The sequence below is a fragment of the Caenorhabditis remanei genome, chromosome V (genome assembly GCF_010183535.1).
Source record: "Caenorhabditis remanei strain PX506 chromosome V, whole genome shotgun sequence".
Taxonomy (NCBI): domain Eukaryota; kingdom Metazoa; phylum Nematoda; class Chromadorea; order Rhabditida; family Rhabditidae; genus Caenorhabditis; species Caenorhabditis remanei.
Window position 1 is genome coordinate 5,932,589 of NC_071332.1, and position 24,642 is coordinate 5,957,230.

The 24,642-nt window shown below is 38.1% G+C and overlaps 12 protein-coding genes across 12 annotated transcripts; 7 read left to right on the forward strand and 5 right to left on the reverse strand.

The window, feature by feature from the left end:
• Nucleotides 1–4,021: 4,021 nt before the first annotated feature.
• Nucleotides 4,022–4,356, reverse strand: GCK72_017587 (uncharacterized protein; the record flags this gene model as incomplete). The annotated part of the gene is made up of 2 exons (XM_053732155.1): nt 4,022–4,112; nt 4,160–4,356. 2 exons carry the CDS (start codon nt 4,354–4,356, stop codon nt 4,022–4,024), a joined length of 288 nt encoding a protein of 95 aa, XP_053581068.1.
• Nucleotides 4,357–4,374: 18 nt separating this feature from the next.
• Nucleotides 4,375–6,142, reverse strand: GCK72_017588 (uncharacterized protein; the record flags this gene model as incomplete). The annotated part of the gene is made up of 4 exons (XM_053732156.1): nt 4,375–4,744; nt 4,925–5,130; nt 5,283–5,445; nt 5,496–6,142. 4 exons carry the CDS (start codon nt 6,140–6,142, stop codon nt 4,375–4,377), a joined length of 1,386 nt encoding a protein of 461 aa, XP_053581069.1.
• Nucleotides 6,143–6,532: 390 nt separating this feature from the next.
• GCK72_017589 (uncharacterized protein) lies at nt 6,533–10,184 on the reverse strand (the record flags this gene model as incomplete). The annotated part of the gene is made up of 5 exons (XM_053732157.1): nt 6,533–6,682; nt 6,758–7,151; nt 9,079–9,207; nt 9,255–10,043; nt 10,090–10,184. 5 exons carry the CDS (start codon nt 10,182–10,184, stop codon nt 6,533–6,535), a joined length of 1,557 nt encoding a protein of 518 aa, XP_053581070.1.
• Nucleotides 10,185–10,715: 531 nt separating this feature from the next.
• GCK72_017590 (uncharacterized protein) lies at nt 10,716–11,456 on the reverse strand (the record flags this gene model as incomplete). Its single annotated transcript, XM_003112638.2, has 4 exons — nt 10,716–10,913; nt 11,125–11,262; nt 11,317–11,366; nt 11,414–11,456. The coding sequence occupies 4 exons, from the start codon at nt 11,454–11,456 to the stop codon at nt 10,716–10,718; spliced, it is 429 nt and encodes a 142-aa protein (XP_003112686.2).
• A 262-nt stretch (nt 11,457–11,718) lies between these two features.
• GCK72_017591 (uncharacterized protein) lies at nt 11,719–12,548 on the forward strand (the record flags this gene model as incomplete). Its single annotated transcript, XM_053732158.1, has 2 exons — nt 11,719–11,859; nt 12,339–12,548. 2 exons carry the CDS (start codon nt 11,719–11,721, stop codon nt 12,546–12,548), a joined length of 351 nt encoding a protein of 116 aa, XP_053581071.1.
• A 674-nt stretch (nt 12,549–13,222) lies between these two features.
• GCK72_017592 (uncharacterized protein) lies at nt 13,223–14,795 on the forward strand (the record flags this gene model as incomplete). Its single annotated transcript, XM_003112372.2, has 5 exons — nt 13,223–13,337; nt 13,387–13,622; nt 13,670–13,873; nt 13,923–14,570; nt 14,619–14,795. 5 exons carry the CDS (start codon nt 13,223–13,225, stop codon nt 14,793–14,795), a joined length of 1,380 nt encoding a protein of 459 aa, XP_003112420.2.
• A 291-nt stretch (nt 14,796–15,086) lies between these two features.
• Nucleotides 15,087–18,505, forward strand: GCK72_017593 (uncharacterized protein; the record flags this gene model as incomplete). Its single annotated transcript, XM_053732159.1, has 8 exons — nt 15,087–15,614; nt 15,666–16,550; nt 16,596–17,280; nt 17,324–17,460; nt 17,508–17,623; nt 17,670–17,769; nt 17,817–18,349; nt 18,400–18,505. 8 exons carry the CDS (start codon nt 15,087–15,089, stop codon nt 18,503–18,505), a joined length of 3,090 nt encoding a protein of 1,029 aa, XP_053581072.1.
• A 189-nt stretch (nt 18,506–18,694) lies between these two features.
• Nucleotides 18,695–19,446, forward strand: GCK72_017594 (uncharacterized protein; the record flags this gene model as incomplete). The annotated part of the gene is made up of 3 exons (XM_053732160.1): nt 18,695–18,907; nt 18,956–19,221; nt 19,269–19,446. 3 exons carry the CDS (start codon nt 18,695–18,697, stop codon nt 19,444–19,446), a joined length of 657 nt encoding a protein of 218 aa, XP_053581073.1.
• Nucleotides 19,447–19,634: 188 nt separating this feature from the next.
• On the forward strand, nt 19,635–19,877 carry GCK72_017595 (uncharacterized protein; the record flags this gene model as incomplete). Its single annotated transcript, XM_003112502.1, has 1 exon — nt 19,635–19,877. One exon carries the CDS (start codon nt 19,635–19,637, stop codon nt 19,875–19,877), a length of 243 nt encoding a protein of 80 aa, XP_003112550.1.
• A 416-nt stretch (nt 19,878–20,293) lies between these two features.
• On the forward strand, nt 20,294–21,161 carry GCK72_017596 (uncharacterized protein; the record flags this gene model as incomplete). The annotated part of the gene is made up of 4 exons (XM_003112330.1): nt 20,294–20,332; nt 20,382–20,579; nt 20,632–20,798; nt 21,029–21,161. 4 exons carry the CDS (start codon nt 20,294–20,296, stop codon nt 21,159–21,161), a joined length of 537 nt encoding a protein of 178 aa, XP_003112378.1.
• A 534-nt stretch (nt 21,162–21,695) lies between these two features.
• On the forward strand, nt 21,696–22,436 carry GCK72_017597 (uncharacterized protein; the record flags this gene model as incomplete). Its single annotated transcript, XM_003112558.1, has 4 exons — nt 21,696–21,762; nt 21,808–21,864; nt 21,915–22,139; nt 22,198–22,436. The coding sequence occupies 4 exons, from the start codon at nt 21,696–21,698 to the stop codon at nt 22,434–22,436; spliced, it is 588 nt and encodes a 195-aa protein (XP_003112606.1).
• Nucleotides 22,437–22,648: 212 nt separating this feature from the next.
• Nucleotides 22,649–23,060, reverse strand: GCK72_017598 (uncharacterized protein; the record flags this gene model as incomplete). Its single annotated transcript, XM_003112504.1, has 2 exons — nt 22,649–22,880; nt 22,927–23,060. The coding sequence occupies 2 exons, from the start codon at nt 23,058–23,060 to the stop codon at nt 22,649–22,651; spliced, it is 366 nt and encodes a 121-aa protein (XP_003112552.1).
• Between the last annotated feature and the right edge of the window lie 1,582 nt (nt 23,061–24,642).

Below are 24,642 nucleotides of genomic sequence, written 5' to 3' on the forward strand. Positions count from 1 at the left end.
AAGCGGTCATTCTCTCGGAAGCTACAACCAAGAAACGACTCGAAAGATCGAAAAAGCTCCTTCAGCGCATGCGCAATGGTGAACACTTGGTTACGGTGTTCTCTGACGAGCAGCTGTTCACGGTACAGGCTGAATTCAACCCTCAAAATCATCGAGTACTTGCTGAGACATCTGAGGAAGCTTTTGCCAGCGGAAAGACGATTCATCAAGCCTCTCATCCCGCTAGTGTGATGGTTTTTTGAGCAGTGTGTGCTGATGGCAAATCAGAATTGCTTTTTGTCGATTAAGGAGTCAAAATCAACAAGGAAGTCTACATTTTGCCGATTTTAGAAAAGATATTTCTTCCCTGGGTTCAGTAGTACTTCAATGGACGTCACTGGGTGTTCTAACAAGACGGTGCTCCCGCACACACAGCCAAGTTGTCGCAACAGTGGTGCAAGACTCATTTGCCTGCGTTCATCCCCAAGGACAAATGGCCCCCGTCCTCGCCAGACCTCAATCCTTTGGACTACTTCATCTGAGGGTTTTGCAAAACAAGGTCAACGCTAAACCCCACTCAAGTATCGAGGCTCTGAAGAAAACCCTGCTCAAGGAATGGGACGCTTTGTCGCCAGAGTACCTGCGTGCAACCATCGATACCTACCCTAGACGTCTTCGTGCTGTCATCAAAAAGAGAGGAGGCCGGATGGAACAATTTTAGCTGATAATTGTTGTAATGATAATAAACAAACTTTTTGTTGATTCCCATGGTTCTCTGACTTTTACTTTTTTTAGATATAACACTTATAGCTTGTGCGGTAATTCTGCGCCACCCTGTATACGTCATATTGAATTTCTTATAAATTCTGAAAATAAAGGACTTCTGGACTGATTTCAGCGTTCTCCTTTAGAATAGGAGATGTGACTACAGTGCCGTATTCCAATAGTGGACAGAAGTAAACAACATAACATTTGATGAATACATATTTTCCACGACGAATATTTTAAGACGGAAAAGAATATATTTATCCTTTGATGAGCTTTCCGAATAGTTTCCGCATGATGATGAGTAAAACTGAGTTGACTGGAAAAGTGGATACCTAGGTCCCGGACTGTGGACACAGCTGGTATAGGCATATCATTCAGTTTTAGGTTTATATCATTAACACAAGCAGACTTGTTTTTGTGTGAGAATATTATATAACGCGTTCTCTGTAAGACTCGAGCATCGTCATAGTACATAGGGGCCTAGAGTCTGTAAAGAAGTTAGGGTTTGCATTTTTATACAAACATGTACTATGGGTCTCTAGTAACCCGTATCCACAATATTGGCTCCCGGCTCGCAGGTACGGTAGTACGGTAGGTGCTCAAAGGTGCAAAAATGAAAATTTTTCAATTATGTCGTAGAAAGCTGAAATTTTTACCATGTTTAATAGATGTAAAATCAAGTATTTCCACAAAGTTTCAAAACATGATTCAAAAAAGTTGCAGAGTTATAAGAAAAAATCATCACTTTTTTTAGAATTTTTTGGATTAAATTGAAAAAAAGTGACATTTTTGAAATAACATGTCTGAGGATTTTTTGTTTCGAATGAGCCACTCAAACTCCTTTTAAAAAAACAAACCAGTGCACCAGAGCTGTGCGGAATTCCTTCCTTCGACTTCCTTCTTCCTTCTTCCGGGCTTTTTTCACTTTTTTATTCCTTCTTCCTTCTTCCCTTTTGAAAAATTTACTTCCTTCTTCCTTCTTCCTTTTTGAAAATTTTTTTTTCTTTCTTCCTTCTTCCTTCTTCCGTTGAAAAGTTTACTAAAATTTTGTAATTTTCGACGGAATTTTGGCGGAATTTTGGGGGTTTTCGACGGAATTTTGTATGAAACAACATCAAAATTCGTTTTCAGAGATGACTAGAAAAAAGTTTCCTCAAATTTGTCATTTTCAAAATTAACTTCCGATTTCCCGGTTCGGAACCCAACTTCTTTCTTCCTTCCTTCTTCCTTCCTTCTTCCTTCCTTCTTCCTTCTTCCGGGCTTTTTTCACTTTTTTCTTCCTTCTTCCTTCTTCCCTTTTGAAAAAGTTATTTCCTTCTTCCTTCTTCCTTCTTCCTTTTTGAAAATTTCACTTCCTTCTTCCTTCTTCCTTCTTCCTTCTTCCTTTTCAAAAAATTTTACTTCCGCACAGCTCTGCAGTGCACTCTGGCTTTCTTAAAACTTACATTTCCAATGGATCGAAATTCAGGATTATATTATTAAATGGAATAAAAGGCAGCTTCAAAATATGAAATGGTTTTATAGCTGGTATAGAGTTCCTAATCATTACTAGGGAAGGCCTCGGGGTGACCGTGGAGTTATGGGACGTGAGCTATATCATTGGAAAGCTGGGAAAACGCTGATTCCAAATATATATTCAGTTTTTGCCCTCGAGATCTGGTATTCAAGAATAAAAGGGTCAAAGTAAGGAAAAATGACTAATTATTGCCTTTCTAACACGCAAAAAATGTTTGCAATTTTTTTGCAATTTTCGCGTGTTAAAAAGGCAATAATTTGTCTTTTTTCTGAACTTTGACCTTGTGTTTCTCAAATACCAGGCCTCGAGGGCAAAAACTAAGTATATATTTGGAATCAACGTTTTCCCAGCTTTCCAATGATATAGGTCACGTACCATAACTCCACGGTCACCCCGAGGCCTTCCCTAGTTAGTTAGCCATTTTTCGTCACGCGATTAATGACGTAAAGTGATAATCAAAATATAAGAACCTCATAATTTGAAAATTTTCACTTTTCTATTTAAATGCCGAAAAATCGAAAAATCTGTCTTTTTTCGACAGTTTTGTCTGAGATCGAAAATTTTGAACTGATTTTTGACAATTCTTACAAAGTTTTGGCTATTAGGATGAAAACAAGATTTAATGTCTTAAACCAACTCGAAGTACATAATTTTTGAAACGTTTACTGCTACAGCTCGAATACTTTCGTTATCAAACAATTGAGATATACAAATATATATTTAGGTAAATTAATAATAAAAAATCAACAAAGAAGTGGAAATGACCAAATCCAATGGACAGATTTCAACTCTGTTGAACTCTGACGATACAGATTTTTACTCTTTTGAATTCTGTCCATCCATGGGGACACGCGAAAAATGAGATTTCACATTCACAGTAGTCCTTTCACGCGGGAGGACAGATTTCAACTTTGTTGAATTCTGTCTTTCCAACAAAATAGGAAAGGTCACGTGTATAAGATGAATTTACAACTAGGATGATTCTCTCGGGTGAGTTTTATCAAGCACATCCTGGCGACTTCTGATCAATAAAGACGATTCTAATCTGTGTTTCGCTAAATTCCTTGTTCCATTGATATCTAGTCGAAACTTTTTAGAAGTTGAACAATCGTGTCTGTAAAGTTCATAGTTCTTGTCGAGACCATGCTCTTTTTTGTACCTGTCTGAGTTTGCATAATCCTGAGAGTATTCCTGCCAAATAGGGAATCCGATTTTTTTTCAAAGAGAATACAGATCCAGTGCATTGAAAACGATTGCCTAACGTAAGGATACTTGTCTTCGTATTATTTTGAGCCTTGAATACGTACTATTAACTTTTTATGATGGCTTGAACTGTTCAAACAGCTGCTTCTGTTGGGAATAATGACACCGAAGCCGCAATCTGACTTTTTTATTTGGCCGACACGTTTCTGTTTTTTTCTGATGCTTTTTTTTTCTTTTTGATTTTATTATTGATTTTTTAGAGAGGGATTAGTTTTTATTATATTGAAGATTTGTAAATAATGAGAAGCAAGGAGGGATTGATAGAGATATAGAGACAAAATTACAAGAGCAGTTAAACCAGAATCACAAAACAATTAGTCAATTCGTCAAAATTAACTCAGAAATTATACAGATGATTAGCTTGAATTCAACTCGTTCGATACGGGATTATTGGATCGAGAAGTACACATCTTATCTTCTTGGTGCTTGGTCAATTCCGTCAGGAATCACGGGGAAAGGATTATGCCAAACTCCAAATAATAGATTCTCCCGATTTTAATGAATGAGAGTTGTTGCCATGAGTCTCTCATCTCTGATGTGAATGATGTCTTTCCCATTTTGGCAGTCGATCACTTCCTTGTCAGTTCTGAAAATACAAAAACTCTCTAATGAGAAAGAAAAACAAATAATTACAAATAATATCGGCCTCTCAACTGCTTATCCCACGATTTCCCTTGAAGTATGCCATCGGTAATCTTCTTTTTCAATAGATCTCCAAAATGCATATCCAGAAATTCGAACTTTCTGTTACCCCTCCGATCAGTAACCTTCCATCTATCGACGAATGCGAGAAAGTTTTCCAGTGTGAAAGAGCAGCCGTTGAGTATCATCTGGGGGCATCTTATGTTTCATAGAGTCTCAGGAGTCAACCAAGGCGACGGCTGATCCATCACTAAAAGGTGACATTTGAAGTGACTTGGATCACATTCGAAGCTCTCATCTGTTGGCACAGAAATATATAAACGTCCTGTGGCACAGACATTCTTGATAACTGTGGCTAACCATGGGTCTAGAGTGACTGGTATCTTCTCCTTGATAGCAAGGTAAATCCTCATATTGAGACATTTCTCGATTTTAAGACGCATCAATTTATGAATAATGAAATGCTTAAAATCTTGAATCCAAATCTCAACATTCGATACTGTGCATTTCAAGACATCGGTCACATGGATGATTGCTGAAGTGAGTGAATCGTAGACGTTCTCGCTCTCTTCCTCGCTGAAATTAATTTGATTTTTGAAGGAAATGAAAGGGAAGAACTAATGCAAAACTAATGAAGACTGGAAAAGCGCGTAGAAATTGATATGTGAAAAGTGTCAACTAATTGTACAGCTCCGTACGATCATGACTATAGTTTGATTCTGACCTTAATAATATATCACTCGATGGGTAACTCACTAAATAATTGTATTCGGATCCTCCTTTTTAGAGACCGTCACAGTATTGCCTGATTCCTTGAAAGACCACGTTCCACAGACTTCATCGTTGCACTTGAATTGCAAAAATGTACCTTCTTTGGAGATGTCGACGTTCCAACTGATCGATTCGTACTCCAACGACTTCGCAACGTTACATATTCTCAAGCATGTAAGTGAGCAACTGAGCTTGAAATTTGAAAAGAAGTTTATATTGAATCAATGAGAATGAAAAACTTACAGATCTGGGATATCCAAGTGTAGCAGGACAGCTTGAATATAGCTCGCACAAACATATTTTGTTTATTTAATACATTTGATTATTGATTTTCGGCTAAAACCATCTCAGGGACGTTCTCCTGAGGAATCATTGGGAAAGGATTATGCCAAACTCCAAAGAAGAATCTTTTCCGGTCGCTTTGAGTACAAACTGTTGCAATGGTTCTCCCATTTTTATGAACGACGTCACCCCCGTGTTCACAGTCGATCACTTTGGTTCCAGCTCTGAAAATTTACAAACTCGTTGATAAAAAACAGAAATAAGTCAGACATACAAGTAATGTTGGCCTCTCATCTCCTTGTTCCACGTTTTCGCTTGAAAGGATTTCGGAAAAGTGAGAATTTTGATCTTTTTTTCAAAAGTTATATCCAAAAATTCGAACTCTTCACTCAAGTCACTCTTCATCCATTTCTCAACAAAATTCAGAAGATCCTTTACTTTCAATCTGCTTCGGGAGATTTCCATCTGGGCGCATCTCATTTTGAATAGATTCTTTCCAGTCAACCATGGTGTCGGGCGATCAATTGTTAAGTGATGACATTTGAAATAGCTCGTATCACATTTAAACGTATGTTTTATTGGTATGCCAAGATGAATACGTTCCGCCGTTCCACAGATATTTCTGATAACTTCAACCAATACTCGATACGGAAAGTCTACTGATTTCGTTGAGGCCGCGACTTTGATCTCCAGCTCTTCACACTTTTCGATTCTCAGTTTTGTCAAGTTGTGGAGTGTCGTAAGGGGCAGACCTTCAGGCCAAATGGAGACTTTTGATACTGGGATTCTCAAGACATGTTCACATAGATGATTGCATATGTGAGTGAAGAGTAGAGTTCCGTGTTGTTTTCTTGGCTTCTTTGGCTGAAGGCGGTCTCGTCTGATTTTCAACTCACTAAAGTATCCTCTGCTGTTCTTCATCCACTGAGACCGTCACAAAATTCGTATCGAAATCCTTTTTGAAATACATCATCCCGCCGTCTTCATCTCCATTCTTCAACCTCAAAAATGTTTCCTTTCTGCCGGTGAACACTTCCAAACTAGTCGTTTTGTACTTCAATGATCTCGCAATGTTACAGAATCGCAGGCCGGTCTTTGAGCAGTCTGAAATTTGAAAAGAAATTTAAGATTGAATCGGAAAAAAATGAAAACTTACATATATAGGATGAGTAAATAGATTTAAAAAATATAAATCAATGAATAAGTAATTAGTAGGCACAATTGAATTTAAAAAAAACAAGAAACTAATTATGTACAATAGATTTACAAATAAAATTACAGGATTTAAGTTAAAACACAAATTTTCGTCAATTAAAGATTATCGTTATAAACTTGTCGGATTTCTTGAAAAAGCTTCGCGTTTCTGAAATCCCAGCCTTCTTCACGATCATCGGTCCATTCTCCTGGAGGAAGTGGTGGGAGGATTCCTTCGAGTGGGAAATCGATGTTCCAATCTGATAACTGAAATAATGAAAAGTAATGATTCAGCTACGCTTAATCGGAAAAAGGTATCTTGAATATGAAAAATCTACATACCATTTTGTTGAGAACGGCCACTCGAATTTGCAAATCACTCCATCCCCAGTGGTTTATCTCATTCAAACGCATAGTGCTCTGAACTCTTCTTATGAACACTTTTATGACAGTGAGATGGACGTTCCGGTGATTTGTGTTTTGATCCCTTCTCGCAAACCATAACCAGTTATTAACGATTCTTCCCAATTGGTCATCAGGTTGGCCCTCAAACGAATCGTCGTGATTTGAATCCTCCGATTCATTTCTGTTGACATTTTCATTTTCAATTGGCGGGGGAACATTCTCCAGAATCGGCGAGTTCGGCGACGAGCTGTTTCTGATTTGATCGAATTCGACGACCGGCTCGAAGTTCTCTACGACATTTTCCAAAGGGTCATCAAAGGTTCTTTGATTTCTGAAGAATATAATTTTGTTAGTTTTCAGTTTTTTCGCAGTCTCATTACCTAATTACTTCCATCAAAATCATGATTATATCTCTATACTGATCTGCTCTAAAAGCAGATAGAAAATCGACTCGATTCATTTAGAAAGCTAAAAAGTTTGAACGAATTTAAACAATATATTATCGGAATAAAAAAGTTCCGACATTTTTTTACCGGCGCGCAAAACTCCCGCCACTGTGGTGATCTTGTCGGATGATTAGTGGGCGTTCCCGGAGATCAGTGGCGGGACTTTTTCGCGTCGGTAAAAATGACGGAATTTTTTATTCCGATAATATACTATATTTATATTTTGTTTTCGTAGAAAAACGAATAGTTTATGAAATTGAACGAGAAAATAGCTTGAAAATCAGCAAAATTCAGGAAAACACAGTTAAAACGTTTTATTCAACAAAATTTGCAAGTCGTTTCGAGACCCTAATAATTTGTTTGACTTTGTTCCTTTAAAAGTTACTGTAGCTATTCAGAATTCGTGGTTTTTGAGTAACAATTTTTATGTACGAGTTTATCATTTTTTTCATTTGATTAGGTTTACTCAATTTCTGTCCATCAACTTTCTTCATCTAAATCTATCAAATACCAGTGATCCAAGAAGATTTACAACCGAAATAAGCGAGTCTGTAGACATTCGAATTGATAGTTTTGGGCTGGAAGTAGATAAGAAAACGGAATAGGTCAAAAACTTTGTGAGCACGAAGTTTCCGCATTCAAAACATACCTAAATAGAATAGTTTTTGAATTTGTTTTCTTTTTAGCCCGAACATGAGACGAATATATTTCAGTTTTGTGGTTGACGATGAAAATTGTTCGACTATTATCTCTCAGCCTTTCCAAAAATTCAGTGACTTTTTCAGAACTAGACAAAGAATTTCATTCAGTTCTCTCAAGTTCTCACTGAAAAACATATATTGCAGATGTTGTCGAGTAGTTTTGCTCAGTTCTTGCCGATCTCTTGAGCTACACTTGCCCGGTTTGTAAGAGCCTTCCAACTTTCGACTTCCGGGTAAGAAAAATCGCTTCCGATTTCCGACTTCCGACTTGGTTACTATTAACAAAAATATCCTGCAAAGGCAAACTAATCAAAAGGATATTTGTAATCAAACGTCATCTACAAAACAATCATAATTTTCCTTCTCTAACTAAGTCGAATTAAACATAGAAAAAAAAAACTCAAGGCATTCAGAAGACGAGGAGGACAACAAAGATAAAGAGAAATCAGATAAAATAGCTTCTGTGATAGACACACATACGGACAGATTTTTTTCTCGCAATTCATCTGGAATTCATCTCCCAATCTATAATTCCAAATTCGCAGATGTTCCTTGTTTTCGTAACATGCACCATTAGCTACCTGTTTCCAGACTTCGCACAAAAAGCACAGATTTGTCTGAGAATTTTCTCTCCAGTTCTTGGATTCATCAGCATATTTTTTTGAAAACTAATTAGTGGGTCATAATTGGATAAAAAGTTATGAAAACAATGAAAATCTAAAAAATGGGAAAATATCGTGGTATTGTCATAAACTGGGAAATTTCAGTCAACTTAACTGTTGAGTGTTCTTCAGAAAATGACATCTTGATTGATACTAATGGGAACTTGTTCAAAAGCTCCTATTCATTCAATTAAAAATGTTTTGTATAGTAAACAATGACGTTTTTATTAGAAATTTATTATTTTTTAACGTGCAGCATAAGAAATTTAAATGAAAAAGTGCACACCGAGGGGCGATTTTGAAATTTTGACAGCTCAAAACTTTCTAGAAAAATTTCTGGACCTACCTCCAAACAATTTCAATTTTTTCTCCGATTCTCAGTCGATTCATGTAAAAAAAAATTTGTAGAATAACGCAGTCCCCTTTCAATTTTCGGCCAGACACAGAACATGAATCTCAACATAAGACGTGGTCCTGCGAATTGGTTTACTTGTTGGAGTGTGGCAACTGTGCCATCATTTCTTCGGATGTCGTATCCTCCCTCAAATCTAAATTCGATTTCTTTTGTCCCAAGTGATCTGAAAAAATATATACTTTTTCCAAGATTGATAATACAAAGACTTACGTTTTGAAAAAACGAATGAGCGTTTGATCCTTCTTTTCAAACTCAATTCCATTGAGTAGTAACTCAAAATTGAGAGGTTTCACGGCCGCATGGAAGAACTCCATTCTGGGAATATTTCCATCTATCCACCCTCTGATGATTCGGTTTAAATCAGTCTCATTGAGGGTGCATGCTTCAATCATTATCCCAACACAATTAGATGTCAGTAGTTGATCAACATTAATCCAATTGACGGGATTTTTTGAATTTTTTGTTGTTATCATAACCTCTTCCGAGTTCGAAGTGAAACAACTAATGGTCCAGAGAGGATATCTCTGTCTAAGCTCAAAGTTTAAATGGCGGATCGGAAAATTAGCAGTTTCAAAAAATGCATTGATATAATAACTGATTGCGTGATCTCCAGAGATGTCACACAATTTGAATTTAGAGTGAAGTGTGTTCATCCATTCCGCAACGGTCTTCATCTCCAGAGGTGTTCCTTCTGGATTCAAATAGAGAAAACTGAGTTTCGCTCGAAATAAATCACAAATGTAGTCCATCCACACTTTGGCCCATTTCAGACAAATTTCACTTCTAAAGTTCAAATAATCATTCAAACCAACTTTTCCATTCATGTACTTATTTCTTTTCTTCAAGTTGTCGATATGAAAGTGAAAGTATTGAACACTTTGATGATGGAATTTGATAAGATATCGATCACGTCGTAAGCTCAAACCCATATCAAAGTCTACAAATTTCATTGATTTCAAAATAAATCGGCATTTTTTTGAAGCAAATGAAAAATCGAGTCTGAAAACATGCTAATTTCTAAAGCTCTGGTTTTCTTAGAACTTACATTTCCGATGGATACCAATTCAGGATTATATTATTCAATGGAATAAAAGGTAGCTTCAAAATATAAAATGGTTGGATAGATGGTACAATATCCATTGGCAAACCAACAGTCTATGGGATGTAATAAATGGGAAACACTCAATATTCACCTCTGTTGAGTAGGCGTGGCGTGCAAGATAATGACCTGGGAAACTGCACAACGCTCATCTGTACTATTGTACTATTGGAATAGTACAATATGAATGATCACGAAATCAATAACACTGACTTGAGAGCAAGAAGTGTTCAGTTAATCGATGAGCACCAAGAGAACGTCACAATCTTTTTCTCGTTCCCTTCGTGCTAGTTCTTTTTTTCCAATTTTCTTCGAACATTGCCTCTTGGTTTAAAGAAAACCTTCTAAAATCCAAACACACAAGCGTCTTGAATAAGAAAAGGTGTAATTATTGAATTCTGAGGTCCCCTCTTGGTTGGCAGATGTGTCAAACGAAGCAGAGCTCAATGAGGATGATGTGTTGGTGTATGCTCACACTGCTTATTATCTTCATACATTGTTAAAATGCTCATTTTAGATTTAGAAGATATTTATTAACATGGATTGGAAACACATATTTCCAGCGAGAGAAATCAAATATTCTTGAAAAAGACATGCTTCCAGGCAAGATAATGAAGTGGAACGGCACTTTGAATCACTGATTCGTAGAGTTTCAGATTGTCCAAAGAGAAGATATGTCCAGTTGGTGATGATGAGGGATCGATGGATTCCAGAGTGAGGCTATGTTCTGGGATGGCTGGAAGGAAGCAGGCACTGGTGAGAAGGAAACACTGAAAAAGATGTATTGCAGATATTATCGAGTAGTTTTGCCCAGTTCTTGCCCATCTCTTGCCCATCTCTTGAGCTACACTTGCCCAATTTGTAAAAGAGGTTGACGTCAAATGTCTAGAATTCGGCCCCTACGGATTCAACTTTTTTTTTCTTTTTCTCAGAATTCCAAAATGACGTTTTGTTTTTTATTTTCCCCTCTCCCCTAATTACCAGTTTGATCATGACGAAAAGAAGAGTGATGTGAAATCTGTTATCTCGAAACGCGATGCGGAATGACATTCGGTAACCATGGAGACAGATGAAGAAGAGCGAGAGAGCAACGACGAATGCGTCGATGAAATTGAAGGACTGAATGAGATTTATTTAGAATTCCAGTAGATCACGATTGCTACGAATCCTTACCGTTGATATATGTCCGTTTTCATGGTGGATCCTACGAATCGTAACAATATCTAAAATTTATATTTTTTTGGGATCAACTACATTCTAGACACCATACCCCAGGGACTCAACGAATTGAATAAAAATCCGTATATCAGCATTGTTATCCATATCACAATGTCTCTGAAATAGTAGTCGTACTATGCAGAACAGACCACGAGGGAGTATAATATCACATCACGTTGTTTTTTGTTTTTCAAATAACTCAATAACTCACCTAGAAATTTTGAGCGATCCAAACTTCAATTTTTCCGGTAACTCATATGACAGAGTGATTGAATAAATCAAGATAAGAGGGACCATCCAATCAGCCATTGAGTCATGATAAACCAAAGAGAGAAGAGTTGGAAAATAGACGATAGTATGGGAAGTGATATTAGTGAAAATGAGGCTGAAGAATCCGACGAGAATGATGTTGACAATTGGGAGGAAAAGACCGAGAAAATGGAGCCAGATGAGAGAAGAAACACATGGGAACGATTGGAGTTCTTCGATCTGGAAAAGGTTAGGTAGAGCTGATAGCCTTAAGAACAATTTGTTTCCTATTTGGCACTTTGTAAACACAAATCTCATTTGCTAAATAAATTTAATTCATTTTGAACACGTTGAGCTCTCAGATTTTAATCCGGATTACGTTCACTATAGCATTATACAACGCGTCTACATTTAGTAGTGAAGCCATCTATACGAATCAGAATTCTAGAGCGAAAATGAATGAAAAGTGTCATCTGGATACCCAGGTTACAGTAAGATCACTAGAGCTACAGTAACCCAACATTAATTTTTTGAATTTAGAAGAAAATTTTGTATACATTTGTTGTATTTTTTGCATCGTACTATTTTTTTTCTCAATAATTACCAAGAAGAACAAGTCAAACCGCTCTGCTACCGTACTATTGAGAAAAAGACACGCCAACCTCACCTTTCCCTTCGCCTTCAAAATTCTCCAGAAGTTTACGGTAACTATGAAGATGATAATGTAGAAGCAGAAGAATATACTGATATTTGATTCATCAGAAAACGAGATCATGCTCACTCGTGAAGAATGGAATGAGAATGAAGAAGAAGAAGCAAAAGTGGGCGTAGCACGACGAGAAGGAGGAGGAGAGCGAGCCGCGAGCCCCCGACAAGTATTAGTATTATTCGAGTCGACTGGTCATGCAGTAGTTGGGAAAAAATGGAGAAGCTGCTGAAAATGGACACGAGAGAAAAGAAAAAGTGTCAGGTGCACAACAACTTCGAGGAGAGAAAATGAAGAGTATCGTGGTGTTCTAATAGCTTTTTTCTCTCTCTCTCAACTACTAAATGACGTTCGCGATAAACATGGGCAGCGGATTCGAACGATTCGAAATGACATCTATTGGCATTGAAGGAGAATGGCGATGAAGGGAAATTTATCTGTTGAGAATCTGAATGAATCGGTTCAGGGTCACTGAAATGAAATGTATTTGAAAGTTTTGGGAGTCCACAGCTTTTTGCAAACATAACTCTTTTCAGCTGTACCGGGGCATTGAGCAGATTGTTGTGGATTTTAATTTTTTTTTTTTCAATTTTTAAAAAACAATATTTCATCTTGTTCCCTTTCCAGGAACTTTTAACTTTGAAACTTTCAGATTTTACAGAATCCGCCACCAAACGACTTGTCGTCATTTCCTGGCCATCGTCTGCAAACACTCTCACGTCATAGTGCAGACTCCCTAAAATTTCAATTTTATTTTTTTACTCATTTCTTTTCTTTTTGTTTTTAGATCTGGACACTTTTATTTATTTATCATTTTTATCAATTTTAAACTTTCTAATCGAACTTAATTTCAATTTGTAGTCCTTATCCTCAATAATGTTTCATTCACTCCGATTTTTCAGTGATATGACTCCTCAAGAGAAATCAATAGAAAAGGAGATTGAAGGAGAACCAGAAGACGGAGAAATATCCGATGACGACGATGACGCACCGATGGAGTTACCTACTAATCAACCGAACTGTAAGATTAAATTATTTCATATTTTCTTTCGTATTTATTCCTTTTTCAGTATTGATTAACTATCCATCGTCTGACGACGAAGAAAAATCTCCAGAAGACGTGATAAACGCATACAAGCGGAAAATTGAAGAAGAGAAGACGAAAACGGAACCAACAGAGCCGGAGGTCGTCGACCCCAAATTATGCAAAGTTTGCCTGAAAGTCGAGTTCAAGTACAGATGTCCAAGATGTGATCTTCGTACGTGTTCATTAGATTGTTCTAAACGGCACAAAGCAGAAAATGACGTGAGTTTTTGTTGAAACCTGAGTTGTTACAAATTATCTCATTTCAGTGTGATGGGGTACGGCAACCATTCGTAAAGGTTGACAAGTTATCGCAATACGACTCACAAAAGTCTATCGAAGATCAAAAATTCATGCATGTTATGAAGGAGAAAGTTGGATTAGGAGCAGATCAAACTACCGCTTCAGGTAATGAAGTGAATCAATCTGATGGAGAAGAGAAACCATTCGACCCGAATGCCCTAAGATATAACGTAAGAAAAATTCCAAATGTGCCCTTGTAGGCTGATTTTTTAATTTCAGACAAACTCCGCAACTGAGCGATACTTATTGAATGCTGCCAGGTTCCGTCATGTTTGGTTGGGATTTACGAACGAAGCAGGAAACGAGAGTAGACACGAACAACACTCAGATACTCTGTTCTGGAATCTGAAACTTACGTTCAAGAAACAGACTGAAGATGGTGGCGTTGAAGTATTCGAGAAGACTGTTGCAAACATCCCAGAGACTATTAGAATAGCAACGGTTCTGAAACAGTTCTTCAAACCACGTCAGTACGGATGCATTGTTTCTGAGAGTGACCTCGACGTCGAGAAGTTGAAGCCATTTATCGAACGTGGCATTGAAGATGTGAATGTTTATATGGAAGTTCACGGAAATCCAGACAGATTCTATGGCGTCCTCCCGGATAACACAATTCTCGAAATGACCAGAAACCGAGTCGTTGCCGATTACCCAAAATTTGTGATAACACTGAAAGACGAGTTCATTGAGGGAATGCAGCTGTTAGCACCAGAAGAGCTCGAACAAATCCAAACGAAATACGGTGGAGTTGGTAATGAACGATTTGGAGGTGGAGGCGGTGGAAGAGGTCGTGGAGGAAGAGGATTCCATCGTGGAGGAGGTGGTAGAGGTGGCGGTGGTGGACCAAACCATCATAATAACTTCAGAGTTGGTTTTTAAAACTAGAAATGCATGCATTCAATAATTTATTTTTAGAAGAGGCAATCAAATGGCGGTAGCAACGATGGCGGTTTCAAACGTGGACGTGGAGGAAATTTCAATGGAGGAAATCGTCGTGGTGGATATCAGAATCGAAACAACCAACATAATGATTCGTTCGATCCATTCGAGCCGTTCTCTGGTCCAAACCGTCTTCCAATGGAATACAATTGATTTCATTGGCTGTTAGAGTTAATTCATTTTCATACTTTGTTGATTTTGCATACATCCTTAACCATTTTATGTACACCCTTGTTATCCCTTGTTGAATTTTAATTTTTAGATTTTTTACTTTTTCACTTTTCATTGCTTTCATTTTTACCATTACAATAAAAACTTGGTTAGAATGTAAATTCTTTCAGAATCATTTCATTGCGTTATTCAACGCATTGTTACTTGAAACTTTTTGGCAAAAACGTTTTTGTGAAATAACAACAATTGAATTAAATCGAAAATTTCAGAAGAATGGACCAACCGTCAACATCGAATAGTCGACCGGAAGAGGAGGAATATGGAAATATTCTGGAGCACGACGATGACTTTCCAGAAGAAGAGGAATACGATCATAGTCAAGATTTGGATGACGGAACGATAGCTGGAGTTGATATTAAACCGCATTTAGCGACTCTAGGACGGGTAGACGAAGGAGGAAATGATCATGCTGCGCCGGCTTTAGAAGATGAGGATTTAGTCAATGCCATCAACATGTTCATGAGAAACGAGTACGATTATGATCAATTCATGAGAGTCACCGGTGGGCAAACGTTGCGAGAAGAGTTGGGAACGAAACGGAAACGTCCAGCTCCAGATGATATGGACGAAGAGGGAGAGGAGATCGACACGGCTGAAGACGATGAGGATGATGAGGATGAAGATAGAGAACTGATGGGAGAAGTGGAAGATATGCCACATCCTAATTATATGGATGAGCCGCCTTCAGGCGTAGATAGATATAATGCACTTCCAGAAGAAGCTAGATACATTATGACACAGGTTAGCCAATCTAACGGATTGTTCGTGAACTAATACTCAAACAGTTTTCAGTTAATGTCCGGTGAGAGACGTCCAGCTGAGGAAACTTCATCACCTCTAAACTTGGCTGAGGCGTTGAAAAATCAATTCGATCGAAATAGCGAAGAACGCGCTGCACCATTGAAACAGGTGAAGTTGGAGCCTCATGGTGGAGAAGCCAGCTCGTCAACTGCTCCAGCAGAAAGTCATCGTGATCGTAAGAAGGGAAAACGATTGGATTCGCTACTTGGAATGGCCAATGTCTATGCAGCACAAGGAAACATCACTGGTGCTATGGAATTGCTTCGAGAAGTCATTCGTACTGATCACAGACATGCCGTCGCCTATCAACAGATTGCGACAGTCTATGAACAAGAGGGTGATCGCGAGAAAGCACTTCAATTCGGATTGTTGGCGTCTCATCTGAATCCAAAAACCCCCGCCGATGACTGGGTTCATTGGGGAGATGAAGCGAACAAACTGGGAAGAATAGAGGAAGCTGCCGTCTGTTACGATAGAGCTATTCATTTGAACAATGAGAACTGGCAGTATTACGAGAAAAGAATCGAAATGCTTGATCAACTGAATCTGAGACCATTGGCAATGAAGACGCGCCTTCAAGCAGCACAATTGATTAATAATGAGATTTTGCAAGTCGATTTTCAGTGGTTCCGTGAATTGATTCGTAAAGTTGCTCAATATTATATCACCATGAATGATGAAGATAAGGCGATTCAATCGTTGGAAGCTTTCGTATTGCGGAGTAGAGAGTTCGGAGAAAATGCAGAAGCTCAACATGATACTCTCGTTGGAATGTATATTGCGAGAAAGAAGTTTCAACAAGCTGGTAAATCGATTCTTTCGTTGTGTGAAGGAGTGAGAGCTCTCTTTATGCCTTCCAAAGAGCCTGCATGCTTGGTAAGCCATCAATTTGAGCTTCATAATATCAATGGTTTGTTTCAGATCACCTACACAAACGGAACATATGAATGTATCCCATTCCCACCGATCGGAAATGTACAATACGAAATCGTTGAGCAAGCGTTCCCAGTTCGAATGCATTGTCATCTCGTTTTCTGTCTCTTCAGTCTCAATGAGATTGAGCAGTCATCTGATTTGGAGGCAAAACTTTTGAATAGAACGTTCGAGATGGAAGAAGACGAGGCGTGTTTGCTGGACGTTCCTAGGCTTTACAAGAATCAAGGAAATCCGAAGTTTGCGATGAAATTCCTCGAGAAATTAAGTGATAACCCAAGCTACAAGTATGAGGAGTCTGGAGCGTACTGGTATTTGAAGGGAACGCTCGAGATGGGACAGAAGAATGACGCAGCAGCTATGGAGGCATTCAACAAAGTGTTGCTGTTGCAACCGGATCATGTAGACAATCGAATTCATCTCTCCACTCTTCAACAAAAAGCGGGACTGTTTGATGCAGCTCTTGAAACTCTCGAAAATTACGATCTGGAAGTTGGATCAGCTCTACCGGACGAACGTCTTCTCGCTCGTCGATCTGATGTACTTTTCGAGTCGGGAGACTCTGACCAATTCGTTCGTATCACACGAATGATGCTCGCTCCACACTTTTATAGAGTGTATGTAGCTCCTGAAGTGCTCAAGAAGCGTCGTGTGGCAAAAGGAAAATTAACAAGTATGTCATTATTGTGTTATGAAAAACATTAATTATTTTCCAGCTCCTGCTCTGAGCAACACTTTGAAGACATGTGCATTCAACGTGATTAAGCATACCAACTGGGAGCGTTTAGTGAAACGACTCGGAGCCATGGTTGAAGCAAATGGAGTCTACACTACAACACTTACAGGAACTGATGTAAATTGATCCTCAAGTTTCTGATATTTAAGAATTATTCTTTTCAGATACACGACTACTGTCTCAAATTGATCGAATGCTTGAATAAAATGGAGAAACATCAAGACGCTCTCATTGTCTGTTGCTATGCATTCCTTCATCCAACACTTTTCAAAGCTGATAAGTAAGAACTGCTGCTAAGTCATTTAGTTTAATTGATTGATTTCCAGAACAACTACATTCCAAAATCTAGTATACTACTGCGCTATTAAAGCTCGTTGTTGGAATCTAGCTTTTGAATATGTCCGGTTCTACTACACTTTCGCTTTGGTAATTCCTAATATCAGCTCTTCATTTGACATGAATTTTGTTTTCAGATGGTTCCCACTGAACCTGAAAACGCGAAGCACGCCGATATGCTTCAAAAGAGACTTTTCAATGCGATGAACTACGTTTTTGTTAATTCTCAAAACGTCTGCTACCACCGTTTCATCATGAGAGCTCTCGTAAAGAACAAGGATAATCACGCACTTCAAGCGATCTCTGGAAATAACTCATTGATTACTGGAACTTATCGACACGCGATGGGAGAATACCTTCGTGTTTGGGTGAACAACAGACGGAACCCACTCATTTGTCTCTTACTCGCACTCACTTTCACTCACATGTCGTGCAAAAAAGATCTCTCAAGTCGACATCTCATCGGAATTCGAGGAATCGCATTCATGAAAAAGTACTCGAGAGTACGAACTTGCAATCAAGAAGTCTATTACAACATTGGAAGAATGTTTCATCAAATGTCAATTCTTCCTCTTGCCAAACACTTTTACGATAAAGTTCTTCATGCGGCTCCTCCGAATGTGTTCGCTTTCGACGATGATGGCAACGAGATTATTGTTCCCGCAGAAAAGTAAGTTGAAACGAAACACAATCAAAGTTAATTGAATCAATTAATTTCAGATACGATCTGAGAAAAATGGCTGCTCACAACTTGGCCCTTATCTACAGAACCTCTGGAAATCACTACGCTGCACGGGCAATTTATGAAAAATATCTCGTTGTTTGAATAATTTTGTTGTTTTTTTTTGTTCAAGTTCAGTATTGTTAACCTGTTTTATTCCTTTCTCAATTTCACTTATAATGAATGTTTTTATCTTTTATCTCAAATATTTTTGCTGGTTTATTGGTTGGAAATCCTCCTTTTTTGTATTTTTTTCAGCGTTTTCAGTTTCACACAATAATGTTCTAACGCAGAATGTTCATCCTGTCACTTCTCCGCGACACGGTATCCATCAAGCCACATCAGCTGAGTTCGGATCAGCAAATGGTGATTAAGAAGCGACTCAACGAGCGTCTCGCAAATAAGGTCGTTCCGGACCTCGGTCTCTGTATCTGTGTTTACGATATCAGTGAAATTGGCGATTCGTTCATTCTACCGGGAGAAGGAGATTGCAGAGCAAGAGTGACGGTATTTCGAAAAATGTATTGTTTCAATTCAAAGGTTTCTGATTTTCAGTTCCGGATGATTGTATTCCGACCGTTTGTCGATGAAGTGATCGAAGCCAAAGTGATAGGATCCTCTCGGCAAGGTCTCACTCTTTCCATCGAATTCTTCGAAGATATCTTTGTTCCGGCAGAGAAACTTCCAGAACCTCACGTTTTCGAAGAGGATGGACAAGTTTGGTATTGGGAATATGCACAGGAAGACGGCGATCCACCAGCGAAACTTTACATGGATCCTGGAAAGATTGTGAGATTCCGAACAACGGAAATCATTTTCAAGTGCGTTTTTAGTTGACAAATTACCACATTAATCACTACTTTTACAGAGATCTCAAACCAGATTTGAGTATGGAAGAGCAAAAGACGGAGAAGTCGATGGAAATCAAAGGAACTATGGCTAGCACTGGATTGGGATGTATCGGATGGTGGACGTCTGAGGAAGAGGATGAAGAAGCTGTAGAAGATGAGCAAGATGAGCAAGAAGGGGTCGCAGAAGCTGTGTGAAAAGAAAAATCATTTGAAAACGGGTCTTCATTGTTACCAATTTTGTTGTTATGTTTATTTCAATTTGTTATATAAAGCTATTCTTTTAGCTTTCTCATTCTTTATTACCATGTCTTTCACATTACCTATACTTGATTTCAAATGTGTTTGCAATAGAAACCTTCATAACCTTCTCTTCTCAGACAAAAATGAGCGAGAAGACACGTAATCTTATGCTAAAAAACTCGACACCGAGCAGCAGTCAGCACCACATTTCGAACAGTGTTCCGCTCAACGTCTTCCGAGGAACCAGCCTCATTACACAACTGGAACAACAAAAGTACCCGACTTCTTTCACCGCAGTTGCTTCCGACTTCGACAACATAATTGTACCTTCTTGCCCAAACATTTCGATTCCAACTCAAACGGCTGATTCAACCACCGACAGCTGATAACTTCGATCTCTCTATTCTTACTCGAAATAAACTATTTGTATTATATTTATTATCTTCAAGATTTTTGCTGAATTGTTCAATCGTTAAACAACTGCGTAAACACTCCAGTACCTCCGTAAATCGGCATATCGAGTTTAGCGCCAATTCACTAGAAACACGCCAGTTCGTTGGCAGTATCGCGTCAACAATTTTTTATCAGTTTTCGCAATTTCTAGAGTTTTTCCTATGAATTCTTTCTTGTTCTAGAATTTTCCTTTTGATTAGTTGCAAAAAATTTTATTCGGTTCAACAATCAATATATTTCAGGTTCGATTTACAGGGCCTTCCCCCAGTTTATGCGTATAAGTAGAAGAAGTGATACATTAATCGTTTACTTCCCAACTTGAACCACACAACTCTCTCGACACGAAATCATGTCTGCCGCTACTAAAAAGAGATACATCACCAACAAGGTTATTCATAATTTATTCTTCAGTTCATTCGAACTATTTAGTTTTCTAGGTTGGAAGCGAGTTCTATGAACTTGCTGAAGAAGATATCATTGCACAGGTCCGGCAATCGCGAGGAAACAACCTGCATGAAGTATACGATCAGAACGGCGACAGCTACGTCGTTTCGATGCCAACAAAGTTTCGGAAAGCCGTTTGGCTCCGTCGCGACCAATTCGTTGTTGTTCGACCGATTGCTGAAGGGGACAAGGTAAAACTTGGATAAAAAATTGCTTCATGTTTTATATTTATCTAATTTTCAGGTTAAAGGAGAGATCGAATACATTTTGGATCAGGAGAACGTGCTCTACATTCGAGAGCTCGGGAAATGGCCGTCGTGCTTCGAGGAACAGGCTCTGAAAATGACTCGAGAATCAAAGCGCGGGAACACGAATGACCAAATGATTGATGACGATATGCTTCCACCAAGGTACAGTGAACATCCATCAAAGATCGTCTTGTTCCACTGATATTTCTTTGAGCGGTCAGATGTCCCTCGTAACCCCGTACATTTATTCTCAGAAATAACTGGCTGCGGGTGATTTATAATAACCTTTCTATATGCATTTTGCAAGAGATACAATACGCTAGATCAATGACATCATATGCCATACCGACACTCTTTTGCATGACAGTAAAATAAATTCTTGTTTATTTCAGTGAAAGCGAAGAGGAGGATGACGAATCGGAAGAGGAGGAGGGGACGTATGATGAGGATGAGGACGTCGACGATGAAGACGAGGAAGAATTCGATACGTACAACCCGAACCGAATGCAGGCGCCTTCCAAATAAATTGTTAACTTTTTTGTGTTGAATTGTTGTTGTTCACTATCACATTTTCTTTAGTTCTTCACGTGTTTTCTTCAATTACTCTTATTTATCGTGTCCTCCCACCCCGTCAGTCGCCTTTACTTTCCTGTTTATGTGCCTATTGCCTCCCTGGCATGATGACTACGTCCATTTCATAAAGATAAGACAGTTGCTTTGAAAATCAATAGTTGTCTCTTCTTTCTTCTCCGACTTCTCTCCGCGTTATCCTCGTTTTAAACGATTGTGGCTAATCGATAGTGGCCATATCTCATTTCTATCTGTACACTTATCAAGGACATCGTCTCTTTTTTCACCGAACTGTGTTTTCCACTGTCTACTGATTTCATCGGTACATGTGGTTTTTCTCTTCTCTTACCGTCCGATTATGCAAAACATAGTTCATTTGTGGGCGGAGTTTCGAATGTATTTCGTGTTTGCTCTTATTTTCAGAATTCATTCCCATTTCTCTCCGCCCTTTTCCCTATCAAACGTCGAACATTTCCAGCTTTTTTCAAAATGGGAAACAGCAGCTCATTGATGTTAAGAGATGAAGAAATCGAAGAAATCATGAATGAAACGGAATGTAAGTAATTGATTGAAATGAAATCGTTTGAATTTTTTCCTTCAGTCAACAGAAACCAAATTGTTCGACTCTACAGCAGATTTTTATCGTTAGATAAAAAAGGTTTTACTCATTAATAAGGGAAGTCATCAATTTAATTGCTCGTTTTCCAGGACAAGGATACCTCTCTCGAGATGACTTTCTAAATGTTCCCGAGTTGGCGGTGAACCCACTTGGCGATCGAATCGTTGACGCATTCTTCACATTGGCCTCGTCAAACGGTGATAACGAAGAACAGCAATTGAATTTCCGTCAGTTTGTCAGAATTCTCGCCCACTTTCAACCGATTTCCCGAGTGAAAAAGAATGCATTGAACTCGCGAAAAGACAAATTATTGTGTAAGTTTCAATGTTTAAACTACGATTTTACACTACATCTACCCCTCCTTTTTTACAGTCGCCTTCAAAATGTACGACCTGAACAAGAACGACTATATCACTCGTGAAGAATTTAAAGTGATTTTGAACAGTATGGTTGGCGCAAATATAACATCTGATCAATTGGATAAAATTGCTGACCGAACAATCGAAGAAGCTGATGCAGATCGTGATGGCAAGATTTCATTTGAAGAATTCTGTAGAGCAATGGAAAAAACGGACATTGAAGAGAAAATGTCTATTCGATTCCTCAATTAATCGCAACATTGCCATCATCTCCCCTCCCGCTACTCTCTTTTTCAGTTTGCCATTTACTTTTTTGACTTTTAAACATGTACATATTTTTACCTCGCCTTGAATACAATATCAAACGGAGAAAAGTTTCATAAAATGTCGTGTTCTGTTATCTTCCAACCAAGAAAATGAATTAGTTTTATCACTTATTTCCGTCCGTAAAAATCGAATCAAATTTATAATGGCGCGCATTGTCCCTTGCAGATAGCTCCTTGACGATCCTTTTGAACTGGCTTCAAATCATCTCCAACCTTGTAAGTGACTCTTCCAATTCCATCCAAAGTAACTTTGACAGTGGAGACTGGCTTGCCGTACTCATCCCAGGTAGTGATCTCCCAATCTTTCAATCCACATTCATCAGCCTTTTGTTGGAAAGTGTTCTTCTGAAGCTTCTTCAAATAACTCCATCTAAAAATTGTTTAATATAGTTTACTTTCAGATATTTATAACAAACCTCTCAGACTTCTTTCCATTGCTGGCAGCAATTTGTCCACTGAACTTTTTGTCAGTGTCCGATTTCAAATGAACGATGATGTCACAGGCGAGGGCGACCGAGAGAAAGACCAAAAGAAGAATGGAAATTCGCATTCTGAAATTCTTCTTTTTGTTTTGAACAATAGGAAAAAAGAACGAAGAATCTTTATCAAAACTTGATATTTCTTTTCTGACTGAAAATATGGAAATAAAAATATGGAAAGTATGGAAATAAAAAAAAGATCGAAAAATGAAAACCGATAATTGGTTATATACTTTCGGGCGGTACAAACAGGTAGTCACCGCAGTCGACAAGTATGATTCAACACTGGTGGAAATTGACGAGACGAGACGACAAGATGGGCTGTCCTTGAGCCGAAACGATTGGTGTTGTTACACAAAATGAAATAAAAACGATGAAGATGAATGAACTGAAGCATTGAATCAGTATTGTTTTCAAATAAACAACAACTGTCGTGTGTTTTTGAATTCTTTTTCGTCCAGTGGAGATTCCTCACGTTTCCCACTGAATCAGTGTTCGGTGGGAACTTGTAAAGTATTGTTTTTCGGTTAAAATAATATTTCAAAAATACGATGAATCATGACTGTGAGAACGGTAAATATCTTGGGAACGGTGTCACATGAGAATTATTTGTAGATGAAGAAAAACAATAACACAGTAATGAACAGGCAAAAGCGGTGTACTAGTTGTGTCCAGCCATGACATAAAAAGAACTACCTAAATACAAATTTCGGAACATGTTATTCAGATTTTCAAATTATAGTTGTAATGGGATTTTTAATGAAAACAAAAAAAAATTGAATTCAATATTGGACACCGGAATTGTAGTTTCCCTGTGATGGTTCACAACGGATAATCCAGATGATTTGGTATGGGTTCAAAAACATTTAACCGGTTTCTTCATTGGTTGTCTGGAGTTCGAAGTTCATCTTAAATTTAATTTTAAACTTCCTTTCTTTCAACTGAAACCGTTGTTTTTCATCACGCACTCAGTAAGTCTTACTGTATCGTAATACATTCCAAATTGGAATTTCCAATCACCATTCATGATCAAGGTTGAAATCTTCATATTCAAATTATGACTTATAATCTATGGCTTTCCAGCAACAAATACATCAACAGACATAACGGTTTACCATACCGACAGAACACTGTCACGTGTTTATGTAAATGTATGAACTGGTGACTATTCAACAAAAAATAAAACAAAACATAAAGAGAAACAGTTACAAAATAGTTATTGTTTGTAACGAAAAGGGATGAAAAATATTTTATTCATTGTAATAAAAATGAAGCAGGAAATCGTTTTCGGAAAAGTTTTGGTTTTTCCTGCTCTCGGATTCTGTATATATGGTAACCTCTTGTATTGTTTGGGGAATTTGAGAACGATTGAAGTTTATTAATCTCTTCAGAAATTCACTCCAACATACTCCAAGCCGAAGTCGAGCAGATCAAATGAGAATAAAGTCTTATTTTCTATATTTTGATCCATAACTTCCGAAGGTCAAAGTGTTATATTATTCCAACACCTCTATGTAGTTCAAAATTTTACCCAATCGTTAAAAATCTATTGATCTGTTCTTAGTATGAAGTGAGGTATTCGAGAACTGTTTCAGAGAAAACTTCAACTCCAACTCCTCTATCCTTCCGCTCCCGAACTCGAACTCTAAAACT